The sequence below is a fragment of the Marmota marmota genome, unplaced genomic scaffold (genome assembly GCF_001458135.2).
Source record: "Marmota marmota marmota unplaced genomic scaffold, marMar, whole genome shotgun sequence".
NCBI lineage: Eukaryota > Metazoa > Chordata > Mammalia > Rodentia > Sciuridae > Marmota > Marmota marmota.
This window is the reverse complement of record NW_026000076.1, coordinates 6,820,854-6,845,975: the sequence shown is the minus strand read 5'-3', so window position 1 is coordinate 6,845,975 and position 25,122 is coordinate 6,820,854. Positions and strand designations below refer to the sequence as shown.

Here is a 25,122-nt window from a genome sequence, read left to right as displayed (position 1 = left end):
TAAACTAGCACAAGATGGAAAGGTTGTCAAAACCTTAAAATTTAAATGAGGAATTACTTGTTAGCTTTAATAAAATGTTCAATAGGGGGAAAGCATAGAAGATATTGTTACAGGGTGTGTGTATCTTAATAAACCATGCAATTTAGTTCCCATGATTGTTCTTATATTCCCATATTGTCTAACAGTATTGTTGTTATTAATATGTAAAAGTGGGCTAGAACACTTCCTTTTGAGATGGTTATTATCAGATGCTGAAAAAGTACTTCTTTGACACATAAGAAGTTTGATTTTATCCAGAAATAAAAGGTTTACTAATTTAAATATAAAAATATTTGAGTAAATTTTATCTTACTGTCTTTTAGATTAACAAATAGAAATATAATACACAAACCTGTGGAATGGACTTTAATTGCTGTGGTGTTGCTGTCATCGTAAGTACTCTTTCAGATTTTAACTATAAATTTTGATTAGTGAAAAACAAAGTAATATACTAATTTGATAAACTGCCTTGGAAAAATGTTAGATCTCTATTTTGTGCCATATTTTTCTTATAGGATAAAATAGTTTTCATGTAAAGTGATATACCATATTTTGATAAGCTATAATCATTCTCTTTATACTTTTTATCTTTCCTTCTGAGGACTCTGTTCTTCACAAATACTATTATCTTTTGAAAGAAGAACATATCCATGTGGAATAAATACAGAATAGTTCTTTAGTTTCATTTTCAGTAATCCATTTTATTAATACTGAATGAGCATCATGATTTTACATCTGTATTTTTATCTCATGCTATTTCAACATACTTTAATAGCATCAGAAAAGATTTTTTTTCCCAAATTGATGTGTATTTTAAAATCTAACAAATTTAAAGGAACTAAATGCTTACTATACAGCATATATAAAACATTTAATACTCATTCACCTTTTAGGAAGCCACTTGTGGTTTCTAAGACTGTTTTTCAATCGAGTTAAAACCGTCTAATAAGTGTAGTGTTTTTCAGCTTGAATTGTAAAAATCTTTTGAGGACCATTCATTACTGCATTACTGTTGCTGCCTGGTGCTTGTTAGGTCATCAAAGCCCATAGGACATCAAAAACTTACTGGACATTCACAGGTCAAGAAGTGTTATGAGTCAACCTCATAGCATTTCCAGCCCTGCTTTATCTTTCTTTGATATTACTTCAGTCTGACATGTTATTCTGGCTTCACTGTCCCAAGAAAGGCTACGCTGAGAAGCATTAGAGTAGGCTTCAGTGAACCAGAATCTGTGTCACCCAACCAGATACAACTCACATGATTCATTAAATCAGAACACAGAAAATAACTTTACTTGAATGCTCTGATATAAATTTTTTATCAACCATAAGAACAAATCTTTTGTCATTTCTACTATTCAGTGTTCCAGTTGAATTGGTAATTTGTGAAACAGATCTTATTAATTTTTTAGAAAGTTCTTTCTACTTTATGAAATGTGTAAATATTTTGGTCACTGGCAGAGAAAACCCCAGTATCTCTGCTTACCAGCCGTATCATATGCCTGCTCATAAACCCTCATAGACAACTGTTTAACTGTACTTCTGCAATTCATTATACTAAAGAGGAAGTAACTTTTGGTTGACAAGTTAGAGGCTTAGGCCCAGCAGTAATCTCAGAATCTTGCTTCCTAATCTAGTGACTGGAAATATTATCTTCATGAACAGCTGCTTACTAAGGACATGATAGGTCCTACTTTTTTTGTACTAAATTATTGTCACATCTCCAAAATGTATAACAAGGAACAAAAAAGTAAAGAAAATGAAATAATAAAAGCTACATTAAATTCATGTAATTATTCTGTATAAAAATAAACCTCCAATGTTTGATTTTAATAGAGGTACCATGTGGCACAAAATATTAAAAGCTTTGCTAGTCCTTTTATGCACTATTTGACTTCCCTAACTTTTAATGTAATAGGGAACCTCTTATTTCAAGGGTCAGTGACCCATAAAAAATAACAGCTTAGTTGAATTCAAGAAACAAACTGTATACATCTTAGGTTTATTGCTTGTTTTATGTGTGCAGTACATACTGAAGTTGTATTAGTAAACACTGTTTTGTCATTCATCTTCTCTTTCGTTAATATATCCTAACCCCTACAGCTAGATCTAACTTCTTTTTTCCTAGTCATTGAGCCTTTTAATTCCTGGGCTACTAAAATTCTTTCCAGTTTAGGCCTTTATGACTCCTTTTTAAATCTTTGGTCACTATAGGTACCAAAGCAGATGGTACTTCCTAGGTTTTTGCTTTTGAAATCTTCTTTTCTCATAATTCTCTCACACCTCAGGCCCGCCTTAAAATTCCTTTTCATTCTATGTTTGCACATTTTGTAGCCTCAGATTCTAACTGAATCTCCTTATTATTTGATCATCAGCTTCTAAGACTTCTATCTCCTCCCCGTATTGTTTTATTTCTTATTTTTTCTTTTTTCAGAAAGTCCCTTTTAGCTCTTCATATTTCTGTCCTCCAGAGAACCTATGGCTCAGCTGATAGCTCTTGTTATCCTCAACTTTGTCCTTTTATCACTCTTTTGTGGTGTCTATTAGTATACTAGTTAGAGATAAAATTAAAACATATTAATTTATATTTCCACCCTTCTTTTCTTCCAACAGTTAACACTTTTTTTTTTTTTTTTGCCATGCTGGGAATTAAACTCAGGACCTCACACATGCTATTCTACCACTGATCTGCACCATATGCTATTCTACCACTAATCTACACCCCCAGCAACAGTTTACTTTTTAGAGAAGGTAACGTCATTGGGAAAAGAAAAAGCAGGCATAAGGGCCAGCATTGGATAAAAGCCTGATGGTGAAAAATATGGAGACTTTAAACACCTAAAGAGACATACAAACACATTTGTGCAGGATTAACCCTTTTTATCCTTACTTATTGCCACTAAGACTGAATATAGCATACAAAAGAATATCTCTTTAAAAAAAAAAAGTATGATTCAGAAAACCTTCATATCTACTTGCAAATTTCCAATGGAATCCTTTTGATCATAACTTGTAGGCATTTTTTAAATTCATATTTAAAAACCAAGTGTCTGGGGGTGGGGGTGCACACCTGTAATCCCAGCAGCTTGGGAGGCTGAGGCAGGAGGATCACAAGTACAAAGCTAGACTCAGCAAAAGAGAGGTACTAAGCAACTCAGTGAGACCTTGTCTCTAAATACATACAACATAGGGCTGGGGGTGTGGCTCAGTGCTCCTGAGTTCAATCCCCAGTACCCCCCACCAAAAAAAAAAAAAATTCTTGTAAGTCTTTGTACCTAAGAAAAAAATTGAATGGTAGTTGTGAATCACTGAAGAGGAATACATAATTACTTTACATAAAAAGTACTACTATAATAATGGTATTATTCTTTATATATGCATATTGCAGATTTTGATTACTAACATGTTTAATGCATGAAAGCTGTTTTCAAAATTTATATAATCCACTTAGAAAAGGATACATATACACACACTATGTAATTGGTATGTTGCTTTGGTAGTTCCAATCTAACTCTTGTTAGTGGAAGGCCAAGGGATCAACATTCTGACTAAAATATGAGCGTCCAAAGCAACAGAAAAAGCTGGGGCCTGAATTTTCTTCAGAGTAAATAACCTATTTCTGTAGCACAGCATCTTTTCCTGGTGACTTCCACTATGCTTTCACAGATGTATTAACATTAAATCCATTATGCCCCAATGTCCCATATATAGTATACCTATAAACACTTTAATTGAGCAACAACAACTTTGTTATTCCTCTATATGGGACACTGGGGATAACAACAACTTTGTTATTCCTCTATATGGGACACTGGGATATAACGAACTTTTAAAAAATTTGGGCCACATCAAATAATTTATCAGAATAAATTACAATTATGGGACTAAAATTGTGGGAATTTTATACCATTATAATCTCAGAAATTTGATCAAATAGAGTATGTACAATTGATCATTAAATGCTCAGTGAAGGGCTGGGGATGTGGCTCAAGCGGTAGCGTGCTCGCCTGGCATGCGCGGGGCGCTGGGTTCGATCCTCAGCACCACATAAAAAATAAAATAAAGATGTTGTGTCCACCAAAAACTAAAAAATAAATTTAAAAAATGCTCAGTGAAATGCATTTACGTATGAAAATACATAATTATTCATTCCCACTTCATTTAGATTTCTTAATAATTATATGGGATATGAATGGCTATTGTGATTGCAACATTTATTGATATTTATACTATATATTCCCTAGCTTTATACTATATATTCCCTAACTAGTAGCCAGGAATACATAGACCATTTAAACAGAGTTTAAGCAGTATACATTTATTTTACAATGAAGGGATTACTTTCCTTTTGGTTCCCTCATTCTTATTCAGTAAATGTTACAATTAAGGATTTTCAAGAATTCATTATACATAATAGAATATCTGTAATAGTGAAAATTGATTGACCCTGTTTTTATTAAGAACCAATTAATTTTGTTGACTTAAACTTTATCATACTTTACTCTTATATCAGGTTTTATTCCTGGAAAAGGCCAATATGTTGAAATAATACAAACTTGAATCAGTTTTTCCAAATAAATATGCCTTAATAAGATACTAGGCTCTTTTCACAGTCTTGGATGTATGCCTTTTAATTAAAATGTGTATATATGTGTGTGTCTGTATCATTTTCTATAAATACTTAAGTAACTGTATACTGTGTACAACCTGTTAATGTATATTTTGAAGTGTTTGTGTACCAAATTAGAAAATGCAATAACAAATTACACTAAAATGCATTTTATGATGTGGTGTTATACTGTGTCATATATTCTTTTTCATATTTCTCATATTACCATTTTACCCACAATATCGGAAAGAAACACTTTTCGTTGTGGTCACAGTATTCAGAATAGTTTCTTTGAGATTTTGACAGGCTATTTTGAGAAGACTTTATAGCTACAGGATACCTCCCCTCAGTTCTGCCCCCATCTCTCCTTTCCTTCTTCCCTTTGCTTTTATTCTTCCTCAATGTTCTTTGACCTCTGTCATTATTCTTGAGCCTTTAACAGAAGAGGAGATTGCCAGTGCTGAAAAATCTAGGGAAAGGTCCAGACCAAAACCAAAGAGAAGCCATCAAGAAGCAGATTGACTTGCCTGAGTTCCTCTATGTGTAGCTCGAGTGCCAGAAATGAGAATCAAGTTTCTTCAAGAGGACTTGTAATTAAAATGTAACTTTTTTCACCTAAATTTAATATGGAACCTTTATAAATAGACTACTACTTTTGATTCTGGCATGGGTGGCCGTGGAGAGAGAGATGTGTTGCATTCTATGGGAATTACTTAAATTATCTGATGAAAGACATGAATACTTATTTTGTATTACTCAGAAAAGATGGAGGGAAAGTGACTTGTAGTAGTCTAATATTGATACATCTATTCCTACTTTTATGCCCTTGATTCTCTCTAATGGAAAGCTTTCAAGACTATCTCCAAAAATGTCCGCTTTCATTTTATTTATCTGAACTGGCTGTTTCCAGTGAACTGTGGCCTGCTTCCTAGGCAGAGACCGTGCAATAGTTTATTCCCTCTAAAAGCTTTGTGTATTCCTGTCGTTCAGGGAGTAGCATGTAAGTCCTGGGAAATGGTATTTAAACAAACTCAACTTGACCATGATCACTAAACAAAAGCCATCACTGGACACGGACAGCCACTTTCGGTAACCATCATACAGATAGATACTCTGGAGAGTCCCTTCCCTAGGGCTACCAGGCATGAATGGAAAGATGTGACTAAGGCTTTTTACTTCAGCATGCTATTTTTTTAAAGGCTGCCCATCACTAATTTCCTCATAAAAATTTGTGAACATACCATGAAAAAACAAAGAGGTGGTTCCTTAGAAATTTATTGGTTCTTAGGAGTCTTCGTAAGTCTTTCTTTTAATATTCTAAATTTAATTTGGGGTATTTGAGACCATACTAAAAGATAATTAAAATTATGTTTTATAGTTTCTTATATTTATGGAATCTCATAATTGAATTTTATTAAAACAAAATTTACCATTTTATTGTATATGGTTCAACTGGTTTTTAGTAAATTCATTGTATTGTGCATTCAGTGCTATCTAATAACAAAACATTTTCTATCATTCCAAAAGGAATCTTTGTATCAGATGAGTTCCAGTTTCCCTTTCTCCCATTCTCTGACAACTTACCACTCACTCTCTATCTCTGTGGACTTTCCTATTCTGAACATTTTATATAAATGGAATTCTATAATCCATGCTCTTTTGTGCCTGGCTTCTTTCACTTAACACATTTCCAAGGTTTTTGTTCATAGTATAGCAAATAATAGTACTTCATCTCTTTTTATGACTAGATAATATTCCATTGTATGGATATACCACATTGGTTTACCCACTCATCAATGATGGTCATTCCGGTTATTTCCACTTTGGGGCAGTTATGGATAATGGTGCTAAAATATTCGTGTTCAGATTTTTTTCTGTGAACATATTTTCAGATCATATAGGGTATTTATCTTGGTGTGGAATTGTTGGATCATATGATAACTCTGTATTTAGTCACACACACACACACAAACCAACCTCCAAACCCCAGTGGCGCTTTACCAATGAACTATATCCCTTGCCATTTTTTTTTTTTTTTTAAGACACCATCTCACTAAGTTACCCAGGCTGGCCTTGAATTTGAGATCCTTCTGCTTCAGTCTCCCTAGTCACTGGGGTTACAGACATGTGCCACGTGCCCAATTTATATTTAACATTTGGAGGAACTACCAAACTGTTTTCTTCAGCATTCTATATTTCCACAAGCAGTGTATTAGGACTCCAGAGATTGAACTGTAAAAGTCATCTCATCTTACACTCACTAGTGATTTTAGGGTTTTATATATACACTTTTCCCCAAACTTAAATATTTCTCTTCTAATTGATTTTAGACCTTCATCAATTTCTTATGTTCTAAAAGTTTCTGTAACATATGTAAAATGAGTACCTTTAAGCCAAAAAAAGAAAAAAGTCATAGTGTTAAAGTTATTTATCTATTTTAGTACTGAGAATTGAACCCAGGAGTGCTTAACCACAGAGCCACATCCCCAACCCTTTTTATTTTTTATTTTGAGACAGGGTCTTACTAAGTTACTTAGAGCCTTGCTAAGTTGCTGAGGCAGCCTGCCTAGTTGCTGAGATTACAGGTATGTGCCACCATGCCCCAGCTCATAGTTTTGAATTTAAGACTACATAAATAATATCTCAGCAGTACCTAGTGGTATTTCCTTTGGATTCCTCAGTATCCAAAAAATGCCTTTTTTGTTTGTTTGCTTATATATTTCTATATCGTTCCTGAACTAATTACTGAGTTTATATAAGAAAAAACTTTTTTTTTTTAACTGAAATATCTTTACCGTCAACCAGCAGCACTTTGTAGATAGGACTCAGATGCTTTCTAAAGAAATAATAGTTTTAATTTTTTATCAAAGCCTACCTTCTACAGTGATTTTTTTTCCCCCTGTTATCCCTGGAAAATGTATAATGTTCATTTTATTTTAATTCATAAATAGTTGAGAGTCCCCTCAAGCCTTAATCCATATTAAAAGTCACCAGTGTTCAAGAGCTGGGGTTCCATCCTCTGCACTAGTGAAAAGATGTGCTCTCCATTTTGTCCATCCCAAGCAGCTGCAGCAGTGGTAATAAGAGCAGCCAACAGCAGTTAGCCCTCACCAATGATTACCTCAATTTCAGGGGCCAGTCTGTATATCTACCAGTGCCATCTTTACATATGACTGAGCTCACCAGGAGCTAGGAAGCATGAGATTTACAGTTACTGTTGACGGCACTGTAAGAATGTTACAGTCATTGTGTGTGGACCTCCCCAGTTCACTCTGCTGAAATTTTACAGCATTTGGGATTGGGAGGGACTAGATCCACTATTCTAAGAGAACTGCCACATAGCAACAATTATGGAAAGTTTTTTCCAATACTCTACGAAGCTGCTCTATAAACTTGTTACAAACAGGATTTAGATATAAAGTTTTAAAGTCACTACCACCCAGCCCCTTAAATAAACATACATGTAATATATCACTACAAAGTGATTTACAAAGAACTTGTTCCTTTGAATTAGAAATATCAATGGAAAGCATCCCTGCTTCCTTATTAATAGGTAATCCTAAAGCATTAAATGCAAACATAATCAGGGCATAAGCCATATGTTATAAGAAAAACATTTTATTTTATTTGGCTGTCATAATCAAAGTTTTTATCTTTGTTTTCTAGATAATAGTTCTGAACTAGAAAACCTATAATGACATCCCTCTTCAGTGTATATTCTTGTCTTCTTTCTTTGTTTCTCGTGGAAGTCCTTAGTAGCCTTACATGCCTGTTGGTTTTTGAAATTTTGGGTCTTTAGCTTTGTGCCTATGATAAAAATAATGGCAATTTTCATTTGTATAATTAATTTTTATTAAACAGAGGGTTTTTAAAAAATGTAATTTCCTTACCCCAAAGCCAATCTTTAACTTGTATATGGATCTCATAAAACCCTAAAACTCACACTCATTCTGGATAATATCCTGTTTTTATCTGTAACAAGCAGTGTAGCCTTGCACAAATTATGTAACCTCATATTTTACATTGGCATTGTGACGGATTGCACTAAATCCAGATTAAGTCAACTTGGCAGTGCAAATTCAACTATAAGATGTTCCAAGTAAGAAACTATTCTCTCTCTCCTTTTTTTTTTTTTTTTTTTTTTTAATGAGACAAAGTCTCAGTGTGTAGCCCAGGCTAGCCTCAAACTCTTGGATTCAAGTGATCCTCCTGCTTCAGCCTCCCAGGTGCTCATAATTGCACCCAGTTAAGAGAGAGTTCTGATGCACTATATCAAGAGAGATAATGAAAATCGGTATTTTTAGCATAGGAAACAGTTTAATTTTGTCATAGAAATTCATGGTGACATTGCCCAAGTGTTTACTTTGTTAGGTTTCTTAATACGCTTGACCAAAAAAAAAAAAAATAGATTTAAATGATGTCTACTCACTCTGTAGAAGGAGTACATAGTGCACTTTTAATTAAATGAGAGGAACATCCCCAAGATTCCTTTAGTCTGTACTGAAGACTTTAGTTGACGTGACATTTTTGTCAGTATCAAAGATGAGAATGTTCTCTGAATGCAAAAGGAAATAGTAGAGTGGTATGTTACTTCAACATAATACTAAAGGTGGCAAGTTGATTTTTTAAAAGGTTAAAATGTGTTTTAAAACTCCATTTTGCTTACAGAATCCCCACTATATCTGTGAGCCTTTTACCTCTTCCAACTTATTCTTTTTTTTTTTTTTTTCATTTTTACTCCTTACTTTCCCCCTACCCCACTGATGCTAAGTGTTCACTGATACAACTTCTTTGACCCAGGTACTCTAAAGTAACCTGAGTTTCTTCTCTGATATAGTACTATAAAAAGGAGAGATAGATACATTACTTGAAGCCCTGATTTTTCTTCTGAAGAGTTTATTTGTACATTTTTTGTCTTTAATGTCATGCATGAAAACCAGTGTGAGTAGAACCCATGTATACCTTGAAATTAGGAAATTCATACTTTGCTATAGCATCATAACTGGAAATCAGTGTAGAAGCAGCCACCTATACAATGGTAAAAATTTTTTAAATGTTTAGAAACCGGACTAAAAAAATAGCCAACAAATATCTTTTGAGTACCACTATGGGTTAGACTATCTTAGACCCCATAAGGGATGCAGAGGTTACACAAATCCTCTGTTCTCATAGACTTTATAGCTACCTGGAGGTTGTGTAAAGGAGGAGATTGACTTGTACACAAGCATTACAATAAAAAATTGAATGTGTTAAATGCCAAAAAAAGCACAAATTCTTATGGGGCTTCAAATCTCAGTTCAGATTATAAAAATATTTTATAGAAGTGGGCTATTGTGGATTCAAAAAACAAGATTTCAAGAAGTAGAATGAACAGATAAGTGCATCCTAGGAAGCACTTATAGCTCAAAAAAAGCAAAAAGAGATATAGTCAAGAGTACAAGGTAACTAGAAAGAAAGGTTGGGTTTATTATGAGAAAGATTTTTTTAATGGCAGGTAAACTTAATTCAGGAGGAATGAAAATCATTTAAATTTGAGCAAGTAACATCATAAAACTTGTACTTTAGGAAGATTAGTCTTGCAGAGATCTGGAATCAAAACTGATCTTCTCTTCCACATTGCACCAGCCTTCAGAGACTTTTAATTACTCTTAAAGTAAAACCTCTTATTGTGGTCTACATGGCCCTGCTTGGCCTAGGCCCTATTTATTTCTCCAGACTCCCTACCTCGTTCTCCTCATTCCTGCCTCTCTGATCTTCTTTCATAATTTTCTCATCATACCCTCCCAGAATAGGACATGAATTCAGTTCTTTTTTTGCTCTCTTCCCTTCATTAATTAATTCCCTTTCATCATTCAGAACTTAAGGAACTTTCTCCTCAAGAAACTTCTTTACTTCCCTGACTGGATCAACTGTCTCTATAAAGAGGCTCTCATAACACTATATACTTCTTCCTAGCAGTTTTTCTGATTTCTGTTCAATCGTGTGATTACTTGATTAATGTTTGCCTACTTCACTTGACTTAAAGATTTTTAGGTGCTGGTTCTATGTCAGATTTTACACACCATTATAAACCTAATACTTAGCATTTTGCCTAGAACATCGCCGAGTTACAAAAAGAGAATGAGTGACTAAATGGATGAGAATAGTTTGGAAGCTATCAGTCCTTGCTCTTTGTTGACTCCTTCCTTCCTACCTGCCTAAATGTGTTCATTCATCTTTAAAAATCAAAACAGATAGGTTGAGGTTGTAGCTCTGTGGTAGAGCACTTGCCTCGAATGTGTGAGGCACTTGGTTCCATCCTCAACACCAAATAAAAATAAATAAAGATATTGTGTCCATGTACAACTAAAAAACATTTTTAAAAAAGCAAAACAGATAAACACACCTATCCTTTGTCCATCACCTCAGACTATCATCTACTTACCTTTCAAATATCTAGAATCGCTCATCTGCTCTAAGTGGTTCCAGTGCCTTTTATTAATCCCTTGCATTCTGCATTTTCTCCCCACAATTTATGGAATTGATTTTCCCAAAGCCACTGCTAGTAATTATCTAGTTAAACAAAAACAATGAGGTGATGAACTAAAGGAATTACAGCGAAAAAGAAAAGGGAAAGAAATGAGGAGAGAGACATTATAGCTCTAAAATCTACAAGGTTTAGCAATGGAGAAGAAATCAAAGACAACTTCAAGATATTAAAGGTAGATGGCTGGGAGGTATTAGTGCCTTTAGGGAAGTAGGTTAGATGAACTAATTGGAAATATTACAGTTGGTCTTACACCTGTTCTGGAAGTATTGAGACTCTTCCCGTTCAGTTTAATATTCAGGCATATTAAACAGTTAAATGGTACCCCCGTAAGTAGTTTAAAAATGTGGAAAAAGAGCTGACGAATGGAAGGAAAACCAGAGATCTAGATCTTGGATTAAGTATTGGGTTGGGTGAGATGGCTAGGTAGAGAATGTTCAGAGTCAAGATAAAACAGAATCTTGTAGAACAATCACACACAGGCCAGGGATGCCTAGAGAATACAGAGAAAGTGGGAAAGGAGGAAGATTAGAAACAGACTTTTTTTTTGACACTGTGTGGTGGATTATTACATTTATATCTCACAGTTCATTCCACTTACCAAAGGAAGAGAGACTCTGAAAAGACAAGCACCTTTTCCAAGCTTGTCAAAACTAGAATACAGGCTCAATTCTAACTTCAAAACATGAGTACATCACTTCACAGAGTGAATTAGAAAGGAATGTATATAATCAGAACACTGTCAAGGAATCTAAAGTGCATTTGAGGTTCAAGGTAGTAACTATCTTTCTGAGGAAGAGGTAGTTGTCCTCTGAATAAAGATAAAGGCTGACAAAAGACAGTGGTTCTGGGCTGGGGATGTGGCTCAAGCGGTAACGTGCTTGCCTGGCATGCGCGGGGCGCTGGATTCAATCCTCAGCACCACATAAAAATAAAATAAAGATGTTGTGTCCACTGAAAACTGAAAAATAAATATTAAAAAATTCTCTCTCTCTCTCTCTCTCTCTCTCTCTCTCCCCTCTATCTTAAAAAAAAAAAAAAAAAGACAGTGGTTCTGGCAAGTAAGTAATTGTAGTGGGTTGACCTACAGTTTACATAATGACAGACATGGAAATCAGATTGCAAAGGCTGCTGTAGTAGACAAGTGTTGAGATACTAGACATGTGTTAGTTGGCTTTTCATTGCTGTGACCAAAATACCTAATGAGAACAACTTGGAAGAGGAAAAGTTTACTTGAGCTCATGGTTTCAGAGATTCAGTCCATTGTCCGCTAGCTCCCTTTGCTCTCAGCCTAAGGTAAGACAGAACATCATGGCAGAATGGCATGGTAGAGGAAAGCTGTTCAGCTTGTGGCAACCAGGAAACAGAGATCTAGGTGCCAGGGACAAAATAAACCCCAAAGGCACACCCTCAATGACGCCTTCCTCTAGCCACAGCCTACCTGCCTGCAGTTACCACTCAGTGCAGTAGTCCTTTCAAATTATTAATTCATCAAATAGATTGATCCACTGGTTAGGTTACAACTCTCATAATCTAATCATTTTCACCTCTGAACATTCTACATTGTCTAACATGAGCTTTGGGGGAATACCTCATATCCTAATCATAACAGTATGGCAAATGTTAACTGCTCTTTTCATATGGTTAGCAAAAGATGAAAGAAAGAGAAGGATTATAATCTGAAAGGATACAATAAGTCTTCAGAAAACTTCACAAGATAGAGGAGGCTTGAGTTTGTTGGTATCAGAGGGGAAGGAGACACTGGACTGGCAGGATAAGAAGAGTGAAGGGTGTCTGTGGAATGTGGCCTGTGAAGAGACTGGGAATGTCGTCAGATGCCTTTTATATTTTTTTCCTTAATGCCTTTTGTCCATGTCTTTTTCCCATTGCTTCCTCCATGTTTTTCTCTGCTTGCCTTGAATGTCAGTGTTGTTTGGTGACATTTTTGCCTCCTCGTCTTAATTTCAAAAGTGAGTGAACTAAGGCTGGTGGCATAGGCAGTAGAGCACTTGCCTGGCACATACAGGGCCTTGGGTTCAATCCCCAATACTGAAAATAAATAAATAAGCAAATAAACAGAACTTGTATATTTCTGCTTCCAGAAACCCATATTAATTCCTCATTAGTGGCTCTGATTGATTCTTTCCCCTTACACCACCATGATCAGCCCTGGAGAATTAATTTCGAGCAGCATAAGCTTGAGCTATACAACCTCTATGCTTAATTCTGGTGACCTTTTTATTTTTTTCTACATTAGTGATTTTTACCTTCCTGGCCTTTTCATTTTCCATGACCAACAAATCAGTCTTAGGGACATAAACGTGTAATTCATTTGCCAAAAAAAAAAAAAAAAAATTATATGCATATATGTCTCTATATGACAATAAGACACTGTCCATTCATTCAAATATTGTGTTTTGACAATGTGTAAACAATGCTAAATGAAGAAAGATGTCTATAGTAAATAAAGTGAATTTGAAATTGTTTTCTTATAAAAACATAAAGTCCATGCATTAAGGTCATTGTCTTATTTACTTTTATCTCCTTAATGCCAAACGTGCAATTTGGCATTTGGTAATTGTTCACTGAATAAAGCAAATGAATGGAATAAAGCAAATGAATGGATGAGAAAAACTTGGATAAATTATTGTTGACATTATCCTTCAACAAAGATTTGGTGACACTGGCAAAATTACATTGCACGTGAAAAAGGAAAAAAAAGCTGCTTATGATTATGAATAGAAGGAAGGACTTTCATTACAATCAGAAGCAACCTCTATATTGATTTATATTTTTCCAGGGTTGGTGTAATCTTATAAAGAAGTGACTATTTAGCCTAAAGAAAATTGCTGCTTTTAACCATATCTAGCATTTTGGTTTTGTTTTTGTGTTTGTTTCTTGAAAATAAAACTTTCTGAAATGTTTAAAATTACCAAATGGCAAAGTTAATTGTAAATGTGAGATTATCTTTAAATCATGTGATTACTAAATAAATGAACATTTTTATTTAAAAAAAAAAAAAGATTTGTTTCATCCAAAAACTTCATTTCAAATGTTTTTTCTTTTATCTTCCATGGACTTGCTGTTTAAGCCTCTATAAACTAAAAATTGAATTGTTTACAGAGGAATTCATCTCTAGTAGATAGATGTGGCACTATATCTTTTAGTCATTTATCTGATGATCACAGGTACAGTCCTGGAGAATTCTTTAAATGTTTTACGTTTTGATATTTGTTCATTGAATTGGAAATATTTATCAAATATTAATGGGTTCTAATGGAAATTTTCAGTCTAGAAGCAAACTCTTCTTTAACTAATTTTATCAAAAGTGTTTTATTAAGTAGTCTTGGAAGCTTAAATGATGTTATAAGGAGGAAAAATTATTATTCCCAAGTGTATTAAGAGTGCTTGTTAAATTCAAGATCCTGAATCTAGTGTATCCTTTCTTTCTTTCTTTCAAGAGAGAGAGAGAGAATTTTTTAATGTTTATTTTTCAGTTTTTTCGATGGACACAACATCTTCATTTTATTTTTTTATGTGGTGCTGAGGATCGAACCCAGTGCCTGGCGCATGCTAGGCGAGCGAGTTACCGCTTGAGCCACATCCCCAGCCCAGGTGTATTCTTTCTTTGTTGTCTTTAAACACTTTCCTTTAGCTGTCATAGTAGCACACACCTGTATTCCGAGAGACTTGGGAGTCTGAGACAGAAGGATCATGATTTTGAGGCCAGCGTTGGCAACTTAATGAGACCATGTCTCAAAATATAAAAGGGCTGGAGGTGTATGGCTCAGGGGTAGAGAACCTCTGGGTTCAATCCTAAGTACCACCAAAAAAAAAAAAAAACTTCCATTTAATTTGTATATCATAGACACTTGACATCTCTTAATATTCTTCCTGTCTCTGACTTCTCTTTCCCCACTTTGATCATTCTAGTTAATAGTAAAGTCATAGGGTTCTTGGAGATAAAATGCAAATGCTTCCATTTTGCTCCTTTTTTAAACAATTTTACAAAGTTTTAAAGCAGATTATAATAACCAGAGGGTAAGACAAAGCTTGAAATTGTCTGGTTCTCACTATTACTATTTTATGTTGTCCCAGCAGCCATTTTAAATGAAGAATTTGGGAGTTAGCTATTTGTCATTTTAGTATAAATCAAGTATATTGTGTGTTAGGAGGGAGATGTCAAAATACACAAGCTTAATACTGAAAATCCCAGTGTAGCAAAAGCATTTGAGAAATTAGTACAGAATGCTTGGTGAACACCTACAATATCTGTATTGGTGAAATCAATCACATTATAAAAACTGAATATTCTGAGCTATTTTAGCTTCATTTTATTTACTGATTTTTTTTCCAATGACTTTTTCAAACCCCACATTATGTTTTTCATATAGTGGTTTTCAATTGTTGTAACATAGCATACTGTATGGCAAAAGTGTTTCGGGAGAACAAAGCAACTGCCAGGTGATAACTATTTTCCTCTGATTTCAATGCTGAGAAAAATGTTGCTCATTTAAAACACTAAGACTTAAAACCATTTTCATATGCTCCAAAATCAGATTCTCCAAACCTATAAAATTACCATGCCACTAATTCTCAACTACTATACATTGAGTTGTATGGTTATACATTGAAAGTAATCATTAAGATATGTACCTTGGCCGGGCACAGAGGTGCATGCCATGATCCCAAAAAACCAGGAGACTGAGGCAGGAGGATCACAAATTCAAAGCCAGCCTCAGCAACATAATGAGACCCGTCTCATCCTAAAAAGGGATAGGGATGTGACTCAGTGGTTAAGCACCCCTGGGTTCAATCCCTGGTACCAAAAAATAAAAGTCTTTCCTGGTAGGGCAGGGGGGAGTGTATATAAAGAAAGACCTTTTATATAATTTAAAAGAATATATGACCCCCTCCTGTCCCAGTTTAAAATAAGGGAGTAGAATCAGTGAATACACACTTCTCTTTTGAGTAATGATGTTAAAAATCAAACAGTACAATTTGTTTTGGCTAGAAAGAGACAAGCATGTTTGTAGGGCATGGGGAAGGATCTAGTAAAGAAAAATAATTTGAAGCTGATGGCAGGATGGAGAGTACAAATACCTAATAAAACAAGGTCCTAAGGGTGCATAAAGAACTGAGATCAGACACAGAAGGTAAAATAACTTGAATAGGAGAGAAATAGTACATCTTCCGAGACCAGAGGAGGAAAAAAGTGAAGAACGGTGTGGCTATTAGATACACTTGGAAGGAGGAAAATTTTTTAAACCATGCCTGACAACTTAATTTTTCAATGAAGTGGAATTTGAGGTTGTGTTCTAGAGGTGATGCTTGTATGGAGAGTGAAAATAGTGGTAGTCATTGAGATGATTCAGAAAAGGAGGTAACCAAGGGTAAGAAAAAACTGACAGGTGACAGTAAGTGTCCAGATGAGGCTAGTGAGCATGGGTTTATAGTAGTAATAGTATAGATTCCCTGATCTCCATTTCTTCCACAAACCTACCCCAGTAGTTTTCAGCCATCTTGTTGTAGGTGAGAAAAAAGTATGTTGCAACATTGATCTCAGGTTTTTAATAATTTTTTTTTTTAGTTGTTGCTGGACCTTTATTTTTTATTTGCTTATTTATATGTGGTACCGGGAATCAAACACAGTGCCTCACATGTATAAGTCAAGCACTCTACCTCTGAGCTACAACTTCAGTCCCTCAGGTTGTAGTTTTGATGGGTAGGATAACTAAGACAAGGAAGCAGAAGGTTCAGAAGAGTGATGTAAGAGATTAGTTCAAGAAATCATAACAAACATAATTAGTAAAGGATAATGAAGTTACTTTAGGAAGAAAATTGGTTATCTCAATCAAGTGTCTCTTGTGCCCCTCTTCCCAGAATTATATCCTTTTTTAAAATAATAATTATTATTATTATTATTTTTAGTTGTAGTTGGACACAATATGTTTGTTTTTTATTTATTTATTTTTATGTGGTGCTGAGGATCAAACTCAGGGCCTCACACGCATTAGACAAGTGCTCTACCACAGAGCCACAACCCCAGCCCCCCAAAATTGTATCTTGAACTCTGATATCTCTCCTAGTTTATAGGTCCAAAAACTTTGTTCTTTTTGCTGGGTATCTCCATCTGGATATTCCTCAGGCATTTGAGATTGAACTCAACTTTTCTTTCAGATATCCCCCTATTCTTTTTGGTGGTATTTGCATCTTCCTAATTACCTATAATTAAAATCTGACTTTTTATGCTTCTCTTGCCCTTTATTTCCCATAATCAATCTGCCTTTATAACTTCTTTTAAACATTTTTCTCTCTTCCTACTGCTATTAATCCACGTCAAGCCTTCATTATTTTCTGAGACTGCTTCCTAAACAGATCTCCTTACCAAGTTTCTCTTCACTCAACTAGTCCATTCTTCTTTCAGCTATAATAATCTTTTCCCTAAAGCTTAACTCTAATCAATCCAAAATCCTAGTGCCAGGTCAGGTATGGTAGCATACTCCTGTAATCCCAGAGGCTCAGGAGGCTCAGGAGGATGCAAGTTCAAAGCCAGCCTCAGCAACTTAGCAGGACCCTATCTCAAAATTTTTTTAAAAAGGGGTGTGGGCTAAGGATGTATCTCAGTGGTTAAGCACCCTGAGTTTGATCCCTAGCACAAAAAAAAAAAAAAATCCTTGCGCCTTCCCAGCTCCTACCACATAATTTTGCCAAAATACAAGGCCCTTCTGAAGTAGCTCCAACCTGCCTATCCTATCCTATTCTTATTTATCATTAGTTTGTGTCCACTGTTTCCCCTTACAGTCACCTTTGATAGCACTGTGGCCTGTGCTTGAAATTCCTTTTTGTATCTCTCTAACCTACCCTTCATGGCCCACTTCAATGTCATGATCTTCTTAGAAGTCTTCCTTAAGACACCATGCCAGATAAAAAACATTTGGTTTAAATTCCACAAGTAAGACATCTTTTTTGAATAGTATTAATTACCTTCTGCTTTGTTATATAGTTAAATGTAAAAATATTTTATTATTCAGATTCTTCCAACAATGTGACAATTATTATAGATTATTAGAACTTCATAAGTTTGTTCAGATCAAAAGTTTAGGGCCTGATGCCATGTGCCTATAGCCCAACCTATTCAGGAGGCTGAGGCAGGAGGATCACTTGAGCGCAAGAGTTTGAGGCCAGCCTGAGCAACCTAGCAAGATTCCATCTCAAAAAAATTTTTTTTAACTGACCTTCAAATTTAGGGGTTCTTAATACTTGCTATTCATTAGAATTCTATAGGGAGTTTTTAAAAAATATTTTTTTTAAGAGAGAGAGAGAGAATTTTTTTAATATTTATTTTTTTTTTTTAGATTTTGGCGGACACAACATCTTTGTTTGTATGTGGTGCTGAGGATCGAACCCAGGCCGCACGCATGCCAGGCGAGCGCGCTACCGCTTGAGCCACATCCCCAGCCCTTTAAAAAATATTGATGGCTAATTCAAAAATTTTAGTTGACTGATTTTTGGTGAGTCCTAACCATAAGTATTTTTTATATATATATATTTTTAGTTGCCAATGGATCTTTATTTATTTATGTGCAGTGCTGAGAATTGAACCCTGTGCCCCACACATGCCAGGCAAGCATTCTACCACTGAGCTACAACCCCAGCCATCATAGTATTTTTTTTAACTTCCCCAAGTGATTATAATTCATACAAAAAGAATTAGGAACTAGTATCTTAATTCTGGTGCTTATTTGATGTGCCAAGTGGAAAGCTTCTAAGTCATTTGACTTAGGTATGTCTACCAGGATTTGCTTAATTAAAGGTATGCAGCTTTCTTCTGAAGTCTTTGTTAGTTACTGATGTTGGAAGGTACCTCTTGGCTATCACAGAAAAAGAATGAATTAGAAGCAGTAGACTTGTCAGTTTTCATTAGCATGTTTGTTTTGTAATGACAGATTTCAAAATTTATTTGAAAAGCACAAACAGGTGGGCCTTTGAAAATCATAAGATCTGCTAAGCTCTTGAAATGAATCAGACATGTGAGCTAGTGTGGTCTAGTGGTTAAATGTGTAGACTAGTAGAAGTACTTCTGGGGTTATTTGCTCATCTTTACTGACTTACATGACCTTAAGAAAGTCACTTGAGCCTCACCCTGTAGCTAGCCCATGCTGCAGCTTCACAGAAAGACCGAAGACCAACAAATTAATCTCATAAGTTTTTTTTACAAAATTGGAAATCACTGTAATCACTGTAATTTCTTATGTTTGAATCAGTGGCCACAAGAGGAACAACTGGGAAAGAAAATTGGCATCTTTAAGGGAAACAAACTCATCCCACTCAGATTTAGAAAGTCACCCACCACCAGTTTTAAAGTGTCTGAATTTTAAACTCAACTCTGACTTCTTGATATCTGTTTCTTTATAGATGGTGAAGCCATGTTTACTTTACTTAAAAATATTAACAACAGGGCTGGGGTTGTGGCTCAGAGGTTGTACGCTCACCTAGTACATGTGAGGCATTGGGTTCGATCCTCAGCACCACATAAAAAATAAAATAAAGGTATTGTGTCCACCTACAACTAAAAAATATTTTTAAAATATATTAACAACAAAACTTAGAAACTTAGAAAAGCACACAGAAGTAGTTAACCCCATCACAAGCCCAATCATTTTATGGAAAAGGAAAAGCTCTTCAACAGGGTGAATTTTGGTCCATTCTTTGTGCACCCACGTGGCTGTTATTTTATTTTGAAGAGGAAGAGAGGGGCCACAGACAAGTGTTTTCAAGGACTCACTAATGGAAATGAATCTTCTGATTTTTCCTCAGGAAGAAACAAATGAGGTAGAAAAAGAGTTAATGTTAAATATGAAATTCTGGTTATTTGCCAGATAAGAATCCCTCAATATTTTCAGTATCTAAGAGAAGCGTTTTGCAAAATGGGGTTTGTGTGAGCCCTCAACTTTCTGAAAATAGATGACATTTTGACCCTTTGTGTTACTGATCACAGCTCCCCTTTGTTTCAGTTTTGAGTGTATGGTTGGGCAGACAGAGCTATTCTGGTTTAATGCTTTATCATTTAGAATTGTTCATGTAGAGAAGGGAAAATCCCACTTCATTTTTTAGAAGATGACAAAATATGAGTAAGGTGATAATTGTCATTGCCATGTAAAAAGAAAGGAATTGCAGGACTTGATAGATAAGCAAGTATCTATTTTTAGCATTTTTCTTAACCAGTATGACTCCAAATAAATTCTTCACCCTTTCTCAAGCCTCAAGAATTTCACCTATTTAAAAGGAAACCCAAGCGCTGGGGTTGTGGCTCAGTGGTAGAATACTTACCTAGCACACATGAGGCTCTGAGTTCAATCCTCAGCACCACAGGTTATTGTGTTCACCTACAATTAAAAACCAAATATTTAAAAATTAAAAAAAAAAAAAAAGAAAAGAAAACCCAAGGGGTTGGGGATATAGCTCAGGTGGTAGAATGCTTGCCTAGCATTCACAAGGCCCTGGGTTCAATCCTAGCACCACCAAGAAAGAAAGAAAAAAAGGAAACCCGATAGGTTAAGACTAAATCACTCTTGAGAAAATTAGGTAGTATAACCTCATAAAAAGAGACTACATACACTTAACCCTCATCTTTTTAAGTTTTTTATTTACCTGTGCTCTTATTAATAAAAGTATCTCACCTATCCCAGCAGGCTTTTGCTTTTGTTTGGTTCTAAGCCCCAAAAATGCAGGTATTGGAATGTTCATTTAGTTTAACTGGTAAAGTGATAAACACAGTGCTTGTGCACGTAAACAGTGAAACTATTTCTGTTTAGCAAAAATATTTCTCATTCCTATTCCTTCCCAGATCTAAATTCTGGAGTATGAGAAAGTGTGAAAGGTTTTTTTTTTTTTATTTTATTTTAAGCAGTCTTTGCACCTTTATCACCTTTATGTGTGTTATCAGCAGAACAGGTTTCCCTACTGCAGCAGAACTCTGTATGAACCCAGTAATTTCTCAAATCTGATAGGTACAGAAAAGTGTGTGGCTTTTCACTTCCTGTCCCTTCCTCTAACCCCAAACCATAGTGAAGCTTGCTTTCTGGTGACATTTATTCGCATAGACATTCTTACAGCTCTTTCTTCCAGTAAGATTATGTTATGTGAAGAGTATTATTCAGTGTCATTTTACAACAATCTACCAATTTGATTCTGTGAATTCAGAAATCAATATGAACTCTTTAAAAATTCCCTATAAGAGTTATTGCTTCTTTCAGTTTTGAGGGTGAGGGTCAGATTCAGAGATATCTGTGCTTTATCATTTCAGATAGAAGCCTGATGTGATCTTTACACATATCACCCAGGATTGGTCAGGACTCAAATCATTCAGATGGTGCTATGATGAATAATGTTCTACGAGCTGCAGTATGGAGTCCACTGAGGTTCAATAAGAGTACAGTGAACAAGGAAATAGGGACCAGAATGAGGAAGGTCATTTAAAAATCCAAGTTTATTACTGATTTTTATTGTATTAAAAGAAATGGATAACAGAGTTTAATCAGTTATTTAGCTCTAGTTGCTCAATAAACCACAACTTTAACTCTTTATATAACTTTCTCTGTTACAAACCAGTGATTTATGGATAACATACTTCTGAGGCTTAAATCAAGAATTTGTATAGCTCCAGATCCTTGAATATAATGATTTATAAAAATTGCCAACTTTTAATTTAAAATCTCTTATTTCAGTTCTCATGCCCAAACTTAGGAAACTCCTTACTAGCATGTATAATAATACCTGTTAACCAGATGTTGTATGATAGCCCAATAACAACAAATAGAGGGACTTATCCTAACCAGACTTGTGTGTTCTGTCTTTTTGATGTGTAGCATATGTGGAGCGGTCAGCTAAATAAAGGTCTTATCAATAAGATGCTGTTTGAGGCTTGGCATTTTGCTTTTGTTGTCCTGACACTTACCATATGGTAAAGAACTAGTTGTAGGAGGCTATCTGGCTTTTCAGAATTGAGATTTGAATCAGTGGCATTTTCATGAGAACATTCCTCTCTTGTTTGTGATTTATACATTGCAAACTTTTATCATATAGTTTTTTTCAAATTATTTTCTCTAACGTATAGACTGTGTTAAGTCATTATTTTAGTGTCACCTGTGTAGGTTTTTATGCATACTTAAAAGAAATGAAATTTGGGGCTGGGGCTCAGTGGTAGCACACTTGCCTGGCATGTGTGAGACACTGGATTCAATTCTCAGCACTGCATATAAATAAATGAAATAAATATCTATCATCAACTTTAAAAAAAAAGGAAGAAATTTAAGTATAAAAACTTTGTTTTTACCCACTGCCAATCACATTCTATGCTGAGTATTTTAAAGGTATTTCCTATAGAAAACACAGTATTAAAGGGGCTGGGGATGTGGCTCAAGCAGTAGCATGCTTGCCTGGCATGCACAGGGCGCTGGGTTCGATCCTCAGAACCACATAAAAATAAAATAAAGATGTTGTATCCACTGAAAACTAAAAAAAATTAAATATTAAAAAATTCTCTCTCTCTAAAAAAAATTATTAAATATCAACTCTGGTATATTACTATTTTTTAATTAAGCAAAGTTATCTGGGCCCACAGTGTTCTTTGATATTCACTATTAGAAGTTTCAGGATTCAAAGAGAGGTTTCAGTCCCTTTTATTGTATAACAAGGCAGGGGTTGTTCTTTAATGAAAAGGTTAAACAGGTAAATGATTAGTTTATCATAATTAATAGTACACAGATAAAGGATTAAGAAAAAAGAGGAGTCTCAGGAGTCCCTTTAACCGAAAAAGGGTAGAAGTGTAGGTGTTTGATAAGATCCTGCAATCATACTCCAAAAGTAACTAGGAGATTTTATTTCATAATACGTTTTTGTGAGGTGAAAGGTGCTTTTTATATTTTGAAGTAATGGATTTGAACAGTACTTATATTCTGAGGCACTACATTTTAGGGAAACTAGAAGGTTGAAGGGAATATAGGAAAGAACACCAATAGCAATAAGGAGTGGTTGTATGGCATCTGTGAGGAAAGATGAAAAGGACTTGGAGTTAAAGAGAAACATTTTCTATACTATGAAGAAATAACTTTAAAAGCTTGCCCACCAAAAACCCCTAAAAGTTCCACAAAGGAAAAAATAAAATTCTGTGAGAGAGATTTATAAAGTGAGAAATAGTGTCTAGAATTTAAGGTTTGCTAACCATTATAGAAGCTCACATAGAAATGTAAACTCTCCATCCTTTGAGATCATAGAGCTAGTTCATTAGCTGTCTTGTAAAAAGGGATCAAATCATTACTTTAATAAAGAGTCTTAGCTGGGTATGATAGCACACACCTGAAATCCCAGCTACTTGGGAGGCTGAGGCAGGAAGGTCACTTATCCTGAGCAACTTACCTAGATCCTGTCTCAAAAAAATAATTTTAAAAAAGTGCTCAGTGGTAGAGCACTTGCCTGGCATGCATGAGGCCCTGAGTTATCACCAAAAAAAAGGGGTGGAGGGGTCTTGAATCTGGTTGCACATACCTGTAGTCCAGCTACTGGAGGCTAAAGTGGGAACATCATCTGAATCCCAGGAGTTTGGGGCAAGCCTGAGCAACACAGCAGGAGTCCAGTCTTCAAAAAACAAAAGGCAGAATTTGAATCTTTTCTTAATTATTTATTTTGCAATGAGATCTTGCTGTGTTGCTCAGGCTGGTCTTGCACCCCTGGGTACCAGTGACCCTACCACCTCAGCCTCCCAAGTAGCTGGACTAGAGGTGTATATAATCCAGACATAATCATGCATAGCTAATTCTCAACAGAAGTAGACTGAAAGGGAGTATGGATCCCAAACTCATTATGTGTCCTCATTTTGCTACTACATTCTGCTTCTCATCATTCACTTAAAATAAATAAAAAATATACCCCATGAAAAAATGGTAAGTCAGAATTACACAGAAATAAAGACCCACAGAAAATAAGTGCTGGCAAGAATAAGGAGAAAACGGAACTTTTACACACTTTTGTTGGTATGGAAATTAGTATAGCCATTATGAAAAGTAGTATGGAGTTTCCTTAAAAAATTAGAAGTAGATCTGCCATATGCTCCGGTTACCATATGCTCCAACAGTCCTGCTACTGGGGTTATATTCACAGGAAATGAGATTGGTATGTCAAAGACACATCTGCACTCACATGTTCATTGCAATGTTTATTCACAATAGATAGCTAAGATACTTAGGAATCAACCTAAGTATCCATCGAAAGAACATGTGATATATCTTTAGACAAATGGAAAAAAATCTTGTCATTTTTGACAGTATAGATGAATCTGGGGGATACTGTGTTAAGTGAAAAAAAAAGCCATGAAAGATAAATATTGCATGATCTCACTTATATGTGGAATCTAAAAAAAATGTTGGATTCATAGAAGCAGAGAGTAGAATGGAGATGATTGCCAAGAATGCGGGGTCAGGGAGAGAAGGGGATTCAGGAGATATTGGACAAAGGATATAAAATTTCAGTTAAGAAAATAAGAGTTCTGGGCTGGGGATATGGCTCAAGCGGTAGCGCGCTCGCCAGGCATGTGTGCAGCCCGGGTTCGATCCTCAGCACCACATACAAACAAGGATGTTGTGTCCGCCAAAAACTAAAAAAAAATAAATATTAAAAAAAAAAAGAAGAGTTCTATTGTACAGCATAACTATAGTAAATAACAATGTGTTCTCAAAAATCTTGAGAGTAGATTTTTTTTAAGATATTTATTTTTTAGTTGTAGTTGGATACAGTATTTTATTTTATTTATTTTTATGTGGTGCTGAGGATCGAACCCAGGGCCTCACACATGTGAGGCAGGTACTCTACCACTGAGCCACAGCCACAGCCCCTTGAGAGTATATTTTAAGTGTTCTTATGAGACACAAAAAAAGTACTCAAGGTAATA

General features: G+C 35.2%; 1 protein-coding gene across 5 annotated transcripts in view; it reads left to right on the top strand.

Moving 5' to 3' along the window:
* Rpap2 (RNA polymerase II associated protein 2) overlaps window positions 1-25,122 on the top strand; it is a 92,322-nt gene that overhangs the window by 47,189 nt on the left and 20,011 nt on the right. For 3 of the 5 annotated variants that reach the window (XR_007351703.1, XM_015500888.2, XM_048814459.1), the window contains one exon: window positions 363-431. Coding sequence is in view for 4 of the 5 variants with exons in the window: in XM_015500888.2 (XP_015356374.1) it covers window positions 363-431 (69 nt within the window). In the remaining variant the exon portion in view is untranslated. Of the gene's footprint in view, window positions 1-362; window positions 432-2,698; window positions 3,144-21,483; window positions 23,812-25,122 lie in introns of those variants that run through there. The other 2 variants (XM_015500889.2, XM_048814458.1) reach the window with 2 other exon arrangements.